The sequence below is a fragment of the Ambystoma mexicanum genome, chromosome 5p (genome assembly GCF_040938575.1).
Source record: "Ambystoma mexicanum isolate Mex_15411 chromosome 5p, UKY_AmexF1_1, whole genome shotgun sequence".
NCBI lineage: Eukaryota > Metazoa > Chordata > Amphibia > Caudata > Ambystomatidae > Ambystoma > Ambystoma mexicanum.
The window spans coordinates 247,782,735-247,794,841 of NC_090930.1; the positions used below are offsets into that span (position 1 = coordinate 247,782,735).

Below are 12,107 nucleotides of genomic sequence, written 5' to 3' on the forward strand. Positions count from 1 at the left end.
GTGAAACGAAAACTAAGGATAGCTGTCAGCCATGTACTCTAACATTTGTAAGGCGCTATAAACACCCTAGTACCAAAATGAGGTGCCTAAAAGGTAGGATAGGCCTAGAAGTCAGATGAACAAGTTACTTACCCATGGAAACTTTCTTCTGACTGGATGTTCCTCCCACGTATTCCTGTTCTTTGATATTCCCATATCCAGCTTGCAGCTTCGGAATTCTTTTCTCAGTAGAGGGTGATGCGCATCGTTGCCTGTCGAGTCGATGTCCCTCGGAGGCTTCCGTCTCGACAACGACTTCATCACGGGTATAAGTAGTCAAGCGCATATGTTGCTTAGTTCCGTTTTGGAGTGTTAGACGTTGTCCAGGATGAGACTTACTACCCCCGAGAGCACAGTGCAATTACAAGGGAAGTTTTACTGCGGGGAAGGATGGGAGGGCCGATAAGGAATATGTGGGAGGCACATCCAGTTGAAAGAACATTACCATGGGTAAGTAACTTTCTTCGAATGGATTGTGTCCTCCCACGTATTCCTTATCTTTGATAGACTCCCAAAGCAGCAATGTAAATAGGAGGGGGTGGGGGGGGAGGGAGGAGTAAAAATGTAATTCTTTAAGTATGCATAGAATGCAAAACTGCCTTCTCGAATTTAGTTTCTTGGCTAGTGGAGGTATCCAAGCTATAGATCATTGTAAAGGTGAGTGCAGACAACCATGTGGCAACTGCGCAAATGTCTTACTGAACTCCCCTTTAAAGAGCTGACGAAGCTGTGATACCCCTGGTTGAATGAGCCCTCAGATGCTCCAGAGGGTCTTTACCTGCCAATTTGTAACATTCCACAATAGTTCGAATGATCCATCTAGAAATGGTTTGCTTGGTGATGGTTAGGCCCAGCTTGTGACCTGTGTATACCACAAACAATTCGTCAGTCTGTCTTAGTTTTGCTAGTCTGCTAATATAGAAACTCAAAGCACACTTTGGGTGAAGTCTGCAACCTTTCTTCCACTTTCTCCGGAGGAGGGTAGAAGGAAGGCAAGGTTATTTTTTTGGGTGATATGCAATTCCGAAACAACCGCTGGGAGTAAATTAGGCTTAAATTGTAGGACGAATTTATCCTTGAGAAAGACTGTGTGCGTAGGTTTGCAGCATAAGGCCTGTAACTCACTCACCTTTCGTTCAGAAGTTATTGCCACCAAAGACAGTTTTGAGGGGAAGAAATCTCAACGGGCATGAATGAAGGGGTTCAAAAGGAGTACCCATTAGAAATGTTAAGACTAAATGTAGGTCCCACAGGGGAACTTGAAAAGCAGTTGGGGGTAAACATTGGTCAACCCCTTCAAAAATTTAATTACCATGGGAATTTTAAAATATGAGGGTTCCTCAGCTGTGCGCTTGAAGATGGACAGTGCTGCTAGTTAACCCTTAATTGTGCCGACCTGGAGCCCTAGATTTGCTAAGTGCAAAAGGAAAGATCACACCATTGGGGTATTACATGAAAAAGGTTTAACATGTTTGTTCCTACACCAGCTGCAGAACTTGTTCCAACGGCAGCGTTATAAGGACTTGGTTGCTGGCCTTCTGGCCGAAAGCAACACCTCCATTACGTTGTTCGGGAGGTCCCAATCTCTTTAACTCAGCCTTTCAGAAACCATGTGTGAAGGCTGCGAGTCGATGTCCCTCAGAGGCTTCCGTCTCAACAACGACGACGAAGGCGACGGGAAAAAGACTGGTAACACCAAGGGCTTGTTGAGATGGAAGTCCAACGGCACCTTGGGCATGAAGGAGGGGTGCGTCATCAGCACCACCCTCGTCTCGTGGAAAGTCAAGTATGGAGGCTTGCAGGAAAGGGCCTGAATCTCTCCCACGCGTTGTGCAGAGGCGATGGCCACAAGGAACGCTGTCTTCCACGACAGGAACTTCAACGAAGCCGAATGCAAGGGCTCGAATGGCGGGCTCATGAGCCTGGTCAGCACCACGTTGAGCTCCACGCCGGGGCTGGAGCCTTCACCGGCGGGAACAAACGGAACAGTCCTTTCATAAACTCCTCCACCAGGCGATTAGACCACAGGGACGACCATCCTGCAGTTCTGGTGTATCGGGAAATCGCTGCCAGATGAATCTTGATGGAAGCGTGAGCTAGTCCAGCTTTGCCCAGCGACAGTAAGTAGGTAGTACGGTAGCACTTGAGGAGCTGTAATCCATAGAGGGTTAATCTCAGAAACATGCGCAGCCCAGTTAGACAGAATCCATTGCCAAACGCTGTATGGCTTGATGTTAATATCTTGGTCAGTTGCCCACCAAAGCAGGCTACCCCATCAGACACCTTTGAACTAGCAATTGGCATACAATAGCAATGGATATTTCGATACACTGTCATTGGAAGAGTCTAGTCTGTTTAACTATCGCAGAACATTTTCTAAACCTTATCCATTCTCTACAACAGATTCCGAAACATTGATCACTCAGACAGACCAAAGAATAAGTTACTTACCTGTGGTAACGTTCTTTCGACTGGATGTTCCTTCCTCCCACGTATTCCTCATCTTATGATATCTCTACATCCAGCTTTAGCTGCTTCAGAAAATGTTTCCAGCAGGGGGCGCTGCGCGTCTATGCCTGTCGACTCAATGTCCCTCGAAGGCCTCAGTCTCTATCGACGGCATCGATGGTGCATAGCGCGCTCAGCGACCGTTGGCTTCAGTTCCATTTATTTACATGTTTTGGATTATCCTGTGCCTAGCAGTTATGCACCATGAAAAGGAGTAAACTGAAACAAGGAAAATCTACTGCGGGGTAGGCTGGAAGGGGCGATGAGCAATACGTGGAAGGAACACCCAGTGAAAAAAAGGGTACCACAGGTAACTAGCTTGTTTTTCTAATGGATTATGTCCTCCCAAGTATTCCTCATATTATAAATTCCCAAAGCGATACTTGTTTTTTGGGAAGAGGGAGTCAGAATTTTCCAGTATTTAATACACATTTAGGAATTACTTATTGGTCTGTGTACAGAATATAAGGCTGCATTCCCAAAAACATCTTCTCGGTCTAAAGAAGAGTCCAGGCTATAATACTTGGTGAATGTGTGGCTGGAGGACCATGTGGCTGCCGCACAAATATCCTGAATTGGGACTCCCCTCTGTAAGGCAGAGGAAGTTGCCATGCCCCTTGTCGAATGTGCTACGAGAACCTCAGGAGGATCTTTTCCAGCTAATCTGTAGCATTCAGATATTCCCAAGATGATTCACTTAGATGAGGTGTTTTGAGACCGCCATACCTAATTTATGGCCTCTGTAGCCAACAAAAAGTTGACCATCTTGTCTTAATTTAGACAACCTGGAAACGTAGAAATGAAGTGCATGTCTGGGGTCAAGCCTGTGTAACCTCTCCTCTTCCTTTCCAGGATGGGATGGATGATAAAAAGATTGATTTCTTTTGGTTTAAAATGGAACTCGGACACAATTTTTGGTTAAAAAGGCAGATTTAACGTTAAGGAACACTATATCCTTAAAGAAGACTAAGGAGGCTTGCAGGACAAGGCTTCAAGTTCACTCAACCTTCGGGCTGATGCAAGAGCCACTAAAAAGGATGGTCTTTAAAGTTAACAATTTGAGGATAGTAGCGAATATGCTCAAATGGATCACACATCAAAAGTAGGTTGAGATCCCAAACCGTGACTTGAAAAGGCACCAGAAGGAATACATTTGTCAATCCTTTCAAAAACGGTATAACCATTGGAATTTTGAATAAAGATCTCTCTTCAGAGGAGCGCTTAAAAATAGATAGCGCTGCCAGACACCCTTTAATTGTGGCAACCTGGTTGTCCAGATTAGCCAGGTGTAACAAGAATGATAACACCATAGATGTACTGCATGTGAAAGGGTCCACATTCTTATCCCTGCACCAGCTGCAGAATTTGTTCCAACGGCAGAAGTACAAGGATTTTGTTGCTGGCCTTCTGGCTGAAAGCAAAATTTCCATTACGTCCTCCGAGATGTCCCAATCCTTATATCTCAACCTCTCAGAATCCATGCATGAAAGTTGTGTCTTGACCTCTGGACGGAGAACCAGACCTTCCTCTTTCGAGAGAAGATTCTCTCTTTGTGGCCAACCTATTGGAGGGCTGATGGACATGTCCAGAAGGTCCGGGTACCACGTTCTCCTGCCAAACAGGGAGCAATTAGGATCATGGACCACCTGGTTACGTGGAGAATGACCAGGACTGGAGGAAAAGCGTACAAGTGGAAACTCCCAGTCCACCAAGAACACGTACCCTAGAGCTCCTCTTGAAGGAAATTCCCTGGAGCAGTACAGCTTGCATTTCTGGTTGGCACTAATTGCAAACAGATCCACTCGAGGGGCTCCCCAAATGGCAAGATCTCTTGAACGACTTCCTGAGCTCCTTCCCACTCAAGGGAGCCTGCTCTACCTGCTCCGAACATTCATCACTGTGTTCTCATCACCAGCTAGGTGAACTGCTGACAGATTCCTTCTTGAACTGCCCAGAACCAGAGCTGCATTGCCTCTCTAGACAGTGGTAGTGACCGTACACCACCTCTTTTGTGGAGTGAGTACATGGCCTCTGTGCTGTCCGCCATTTCCAGGATATTATTTCCCTGTACAGAGGGCAGGAAGGTCTTCAGCGCTAGTCCGATTGCCCTCGGCTCCAAAAGGTTAATGTGTAGTTTGGACTCTGATGTAGACCAATGAGGCGGATTGTCACATCGTTGGCGGGGACTACACACCCCGTGAGTGAGGCGTCTGGCACTACAATTATCTTTGCCCATGGTTGCTATAAAGCTTCTTCCATCAGAATGTTTTCTTGGCAGGTCCACCACCGAAGATCTTGTGCTTCTCTGCTTGGAACCTGAAGAAGGTCTGACATCCTGCCTAAGAATTGTGACCATTGAGTTCTGAGAGCCCATTGTAGAGATCTCATTCTCAGGCAGCCTCTGGCACCAGGAAAATGCACAATGCCATGAGGCCGAGCAACCTCCAAAAAGATAAAAATCGAAGCCCAGAAGACGCTGGGCACTCTGGAATTTGGTGGCCATAGGCAGAATGTCTTGAATCCTCGCCGCGGGTGGCGCGGCTTTCCCCAAGGATGTGTCTATGACTGCCCTGATGAATTAGAGCCTTTGAGATTGCATCATGTGGGAGTTCTTGTAATTGAGGGAGAAGCCCAGTCTGATCGAAGTGACAGGTGGAGCTGAGATGTTCCAGGGACTGTTAGGGACTCAAAGAAATCTTTCTTTGGAAATGGGGTGTACGTTTTCTCGACATCCCTCGAGTGTTTTGCAATGTTGGTCAATAATCATGACAAAGTCTTTGACGCAGTCGACAGCTGTGGCATGGAGGACTTTTTAGGCACGGACATCGAGTCTTTCGGTGCTGATGGTATTGACTATATTCGAAGGAGTCTTCTCTACCTTGAGGGAACTTCGAGGAATTTTCTCCTGACACCCAGGCTCAATGGCGCACAGGTTTTGTGCTTTGCCTTATTTTGTCGTGTTTGTCGACATGGGCATGGCTCTCATCTTTCTTCAATGAGGTTGCGGCCGCATTCGCGAATACTTTGAGCATTTTAAGTCTGAATCTCTCCCATTCAGCCGGTGGGGCCGATTTGGTCAGGCAAGTGACCAGTTCCGGGAAGGAACTAGACGACAAATACGACGATCTGTGGAGCCTTTTCTTCGAACACTGAGAATGAGTGGTGTTAACTACTGTGTGACTGGGACGGTTTAGCTTTCTTTCGACGAGGAGAGAACTCCCGACTCGTCAGAGGATCGCTTCTGACAGTTAAAGGGGATTTAAGACCTACCTGCACCCAAGTTCCAGCTATGCTCTTTCAGTGCTTATGCTGTTATCGATAGGCAGGACTCTCATTTTGATGTCACTTGAGTGGATCCTAGGCAACAGACACATCCGATAGGGGTCCATAAGGGAAATCTTCGTCCTGCAGGCGTAACCCTTTTTGAACCCGATCTCGGAGTTCTAGACGCCAACGACAATGCCATTCTTCATCACTGAACTCAAAGGTTTCTAATCAAGGAACCAAAGGGCACTGATATCCGAAGTGAAAGCTCTTGCGGAAAAACAGAACTGAAGCCAATGGTCGCTGTGCATGCTATATACCATCAATGACATTGACATCGAGGCGGAGGCCTTCGAGGGACATTGAGTTGACAGGCATGGCTATTGAGATATAAGACGAGGAATATGTGGGAGGACACAATCCATTCGGATGTAAGGGACTTCGTAAACCAGGGCTATAAATTGATAACACTTGTCATCTCTAAATTCTCCTGTTTTCTCCAACAAAGAGCACTGGGTGTGGGTACTGGATTTAGTAGGGTTTTATGAGCTGCATTTACTCTAGGAAACCAACTATTGTACAAAGTCTCCAAGTAAGCTCCAGTTGCACTAGATCTTCCAAGCAAAAGAAAACAAAGTTATGGTTTGGCACAGTTACTGCAGGTTCAAAAGCACTCTACCAATGTATTATGGGGCGTAACAATTGTTCCATAATCCTGAAGGTGCTAAAATGCCACTAAAAAAACACTGCTAGTGGGTACAGGTGAGATGACAAGCAAATGAAACCACATATCAAGGCATAGAATAAGCAATGTCACATCACAATTTTCTACATTTCCCCCTAGATTTGCTAATCATTTCGTAAACACTTGCTAGACACTTGTGTAGCACAGCTGTCTATTTAAATGACCCATTTAAAAAGAACATACGATTCACCCTTCATTCTTCTCTTGCTCTCCAAAACCTCCTTTTGTTCACAGCAATTTCAAATGGGCCAATCTAGATTGAAGCAATCATCTCTTTTTATCATCATTGTAAACCAGTCGTAATCAAGATATTTTATTAAGGTAACTATAGTCTGTTTTTAAGGAAAAGTATGTGCAGGTAAAGTTTACATTTGAAAGACATTCAATTTACAAGTATTATGGATGCTAAGACCGATGGTAGTTGGATTCCAAAACATCCAGGGAACCAAAAGGTTGCAGACCCATGCACTAGTGTATTATTTAAGAACTACGTGGACATGTTGCATTGTTCCACATTTTATGTATTGGGTAAGAATAACCTCTGGTGACATTAAAAACAATTGTACAAAATAGCTAATCAAAAGTTTGTTTGCAAATAAAAAGGTTAATTAGCCAACTCTGCTAATCAACCAATTCAAGGCTTGTGTTAGGATTAGGAGTAGGAGTACCCATAGTCTTGGAGCCAAGGTGGCCACCAAGTAAGTTGCTAACTGCCAAACCTCTGCAACTCTGCCGACAGTAAAGCAGTTAAACCCTGCTGCGGACCGAATCAAACTACTGAACGCAGAGGGAAGCAACGGCTAAAGTGCTTGCCAAACCACTGCTGGGGGGTACACGGGAGACACGCTGCCATAGAGACCGAAGAAAGGCCTGCGAGCCACAGTGCTCGGTCGGTAGCCTGCAAAGGAAGCTGGTGAACAGGATGGTAAAATAGGAGAAGCAGAGGCACCTGCCCGGCACAGTAACTGCTGCTGCACACATTTATGATGCAAGAGCACAGAACAAGAAATCACCACCATCACTGCCAAATCACCCTCACCCTCGAAATCATCATCGAAATCATCATGTCCTGCCGGTTCAAATACTGCAGGCGCCAGTGTCACCCAGCAGTGAGGTGGGAATCCTGAGCCCAAGAGCATGTGGGACCATGTGGGTTAGTGCTGGAGTGTAGCCCTGCACTTAAATGAGGCTGGGGAGGCCAGTAAAGCACCACCGGAGCGAACTGACAAGAAAGGTGGTGTGCAACAAATGGCAGGAGGGCGCAGTTTCAGACAGCAAGGCAGGGGAGGTAGTAACAGAGTGAAGCTGAACTGGGTGCGCTGCTGGATTTGGAAGACAGATGGTGCCAGATGTTAGCCGCATGCTGGCTGCTTCTCAGCAGATCGTAGCAGGATTGAAAGCACTACAAGCAAACTCACGCTGCGCTGAAACTTATTTCAATTGCCGGGCAGCTTAATAGGCAATGTTAGGAGCACCCAGTGGTGCAGGGGGAGGGCAGAGCAAGGCACCAGGCACACTACAGTCAGCAGGCAGGGAGGTATACTGAAGGGCCTACCTGGGAATGTCCAGCAGAGATTATGAACATTCTGGAAAGCTTGGAGGCTCTCCCATCGACTGAAAAGCACACTGCTAAAGAAGGAGGGGTAGGAAGTCGGGCAAGCGCACAGAGCAACGCGTGGTCCACTAGAGACAATCTTCCCAAGACTGGGCAGAAACATGATCAGATGGTGGCAAGTGATGCTGGGGAGGAAGTGAAAGCAGAGTAAGGGCCCTCTGGCAACCTTTCAAGCGCAGAACTCAGGGCACTCAAATTGGAGGTTAATAAACCGATCACTGACAAAATAGACTGTCGATCTCCATGGCCCAAGTGAGCAGGATGTTGGCAAATTTTGGGAGAGGACGTCAGGTACAGAAAAGTGCATCGAGCTCAAGGACAATGGGCATGCGCACAGGAAGGAATTGATGCAGGCACTCAAACTCGTTCTTGATGACAGATCGGGAAGGAACAATGTCAGGCTACAGGGGCTATCTGAGGGCACAAAGAAAGGTAGCATGGAAGCATTTTTGAAAACCCTGCTGGCAACCATTCAAGAATCTGCAGGGCATATATATGGCTAGAGTGCACTGAAAACCAGGGCAGAGTCAGCCAATAGGAGCGTTCTCAAATCATATACCTAGCCATTACAAGTTTCTCAATTCCAAGTATCCCTAGCAGTACCAGGATTGGTCTGAATTGAAACTCCTATCACGGTGGGAGGGGGCCCATTTTCATGAATACTGATATGGTCAGTGCTTTTTTAGGGAGGCACAACAATTTGATAAAACTCCTCTTCCGGTTCCTGTAAAGGATTATCAATGGGCCAAAATCCTTTTGAGGGTGCTTATTATGCAGGCTTAAAACATGTACATTATGATCAAGTCCTGAAGCAATCCAACTACAGAAAAAAATGTATGACATACCTTTGCTTTGACTGGTTTTAGATTCTTTCCATCAATATCATCAAAATCATCAGAAGAAAAGTGTGTTTCAGTTTCCCTAGAACAATACAAAACCAAGTTAAAAACAAAGTAATTCAAAGCTAAAAAAAAAAAAAAAGCAAACACATTACACGTTCTAGAAAGAGAATGGTTGTATTAGAACATTATGATGGAAGGTACAGATACCAACAAATCTGGAGACCCAGACAAGTGAATTGGTAATTAAAATGTGACACATGCAAAACCCCTTGGTGGGCTGAACCCAATGCTAGTGGGCACAAAAAAGCATCATGGTATCCGACAACATTTACCAGCACTTCTGTGCATCATATGGGGATATTCAACGAATCCAAAACTGAGAGGAGAGTGATAGACTAGGCAAATTCAATGGAGCCAAGCTGCTTCCAAAACTGACGTTTCAAAAAGTAATAAGTCACAACTAGAGTATACAATTTAATTTGACAAGCAAAATTAATAACCCTGGCTGTCAGAAATAAAGTGGAATACAATACTCGTCATCAACATTTGTAACAATGTCTGATACTCAATGCATCCACTGCACCGATGAGCTTTGCAGTCTTGGATGGAAAATGACCATAGGCTTTAAAAATAAATTAAATTCACATCTCGACTCTTAATGGTGCACTAAATGGAAACAATGCTGCTCATGAGCAAGGGTTTGGCAGAAAACCACATGGTGACTGTTCGGAAGACTGTTGCAAATCGTTCTGGAGCGAGAGGTTGAAGCATCTACCAAAGGGTAAAACAGAATTCCACCCAAAAGGAAAGAATGCACATTAATTGTAGCTGTTTCAGAGCAGTCAGACTTCATTCGAGGGAGGAAGGTGTAGTCATGCCCAAAGAACACTATATGCAAAAACATGACGTGTTACTTACCGTAATAGCATTTTTGATGAGGATTGTATCTGCTTTGATTCAAATGCTGTGCATACACTCGGACATCTAGTGGAAATCGAGTATTGTATCTTTCTTTCGAAGATCGAAAGTGGATGTCGACATGGGCATGACTAACACTATCCCCAACGTGACATGTAGTGTACTCACAATCCCTCATGCGTCGAGGTCCCTCTGGTTGTGTTTTTTTCTGCTGATAGAGCCTTAGAGTCAGCTTGAGAGAGTACAGCAGAGAGAAGGTGTAAGAGGTTTATGTTCCTTCTACTCCACGAGGGGAGGAAGGGTGGGTGCATGTGACTAAGAAGATCCAATCATCAGAAATGCTATTACGGTGAGTAATGGATGTCTTCTGATGCTAGTAAATCTTCTTAGATTCACATGTCTTAGCATTGCTTGTCCCACCTGAGAATCAGACCTAAAGTGTATCTAGGCAGTAGTGCTGTGTAAAGGTGTGTAGGGAACTCCAGGTTGCTGCTTTGCAAATGGAATCAAAAGAAACATTTGCAATTAATGCTATGGTAGCCCATGAGACCTGAGTAGAGTGCTCTAGGCATGAAGGGTAGATCTCTCTTTGCAAGAGTGAAATAGTGTGATGCAGTTTACGATCCACTTGGACATACCTGTAAAGACTGGAGGGGGTGTCTGTACTCCTGCTCTCCATATGGTAGAGGAGAGGCACAGAGGACGCAAGCCTAGATTCTCTATTACGGTAGCAATGGACGAGCAATCAAGGCCTAGCTTCTCAGGAGGTGATACAGGCTGGTTCTTAAGTACAGTGTAGTCCAAGCACCCACAAAGGAATGTTCACACACTGAATTAGTTAAACACAGTCTTTATATAATTAAGATTCATGGTTATATACACAATAACTCACTTTGTGCTCAGTTATTCTACAATGGCAAATACATACAGTTCTAGGTGGTTAAATGTCACAAATCACTTAATAAAAGGTAACCAACAATAGACATTGGAAGAAAGCAGGTGGTTAGAACAATTGGCACAATACTGGCCATGTTACCTAGACAATTCTGTGTGGAGATTCCTCCCCCCCCCAAACCTGGGCAACCTGTAAAATAAAGATATGCTACAAGCCCAGTCCATGTAGTGTTCTAGAAGTCTTATTTCCTTCTATAATGTTTTTACCACCCCAATGTACCTGGAATAGCAGAGTTCGACGACGAGTCATCCACGGATCTTTCTTGAGCGGCTCCCTTTGAAGCAGGAGCCACGGATCGTCGAGATCCCTCGGAGAAAGTTAACTCTGCGTCGAGGAAGCAGATTCGGTCCCAGCACTGCTAGTCGACGACGGAGCAAAGATGTCCTGCAAGGAAGAGGTGTGAGGGGCACCTCGATGTCGATAGTTCTGGACCGCAAAGAGCTTGTGAAGAACTGTGGCCCAGCGTAGAGGAGTCTGGCGTCCCTACGATCTTTGGGTGGTGGGAAACCCACCGGCAGATGCTCCAAGGCGCGTCGACAGCCTGGCTTTCTCCGGCGGGATAAGGCGGGCGGCGGGGCAGACAAGCGCATCCGTGAATCAAAATGTCTTAATGGAGCGTGCGGCTCCGGTCGTCGATGGCACGGCTGTAACGCTCACCTAGTATCCACGGGGACGTCACTCAGCCTGTTCTGACCTCTTACGACCTCAAACCCTTACCTGGATTCTACTCGACTGGAGACTGGGCCTAAAACACAAGATTGGTAGAGTTTAACTCCCTATTGTCTGTGTGCTTTAACCCCTTCTTCCCCAGGGTCCAACCCTTCCCTTTGATCCACAGCTCACCTTGTTCTCTTTGGAAGTGTGCTCTCCGTCCTGCTTTCAGCGCAGGGGCGCGTTGATTGATGCAGGCTTGTTGCTACCTAGTTACTTCACTGGCAAGAGTCCGACAGGCAAGTATAATGAGTCATTTGAACAGTCCTCTAACTTTGTTCCTTTCCTTCCTTAGATGATGGCCGGAGTCCGGGGATGGCAACGTGCTGCTGATAGGAGTAGCGCTGAAGGTGAGTGATGCACGATGCGACCCTTTTGTATTTGTATTGAACCGAGTTCTTTTTCTGTGTCTTTTAGGTGCGGCGACGTTTTCAGCGTGGATGCTGGTTATGAAGAAATGCGGTGAGTAAGCGCGGTATGCGGCGCCTCTAGAGGTTTCCACGCTAACCT

General features: G+C 45.9%; 1 protein-coding gene across 6 annotated transcripts in view; it reads right to left on the reverse strand.

Moving 5' to 3' along the window:
- Positions 1-12,107, reverse strand: part of STAG2 (STAG2 cohesin complex component) — a 2,060,662-nt gene that overhangs the window by 1,722,286 nt on the left and 326,269 nt on the right. For all 6 annotated transcript variants that reach the window (XM_069612659.1, XM_069612661.1, XM_069612663.1 and 3 more), the window contains exon 5: positions 9,017-9,092. In XM_069612659.1, coding sequence (XP_069468760.1) covers positions 9,017-9,092 — 76 coding nt within the window. The remainder of the gene's footprint in view (positions 1-9,016; positions 9,093-12,107) is intronic.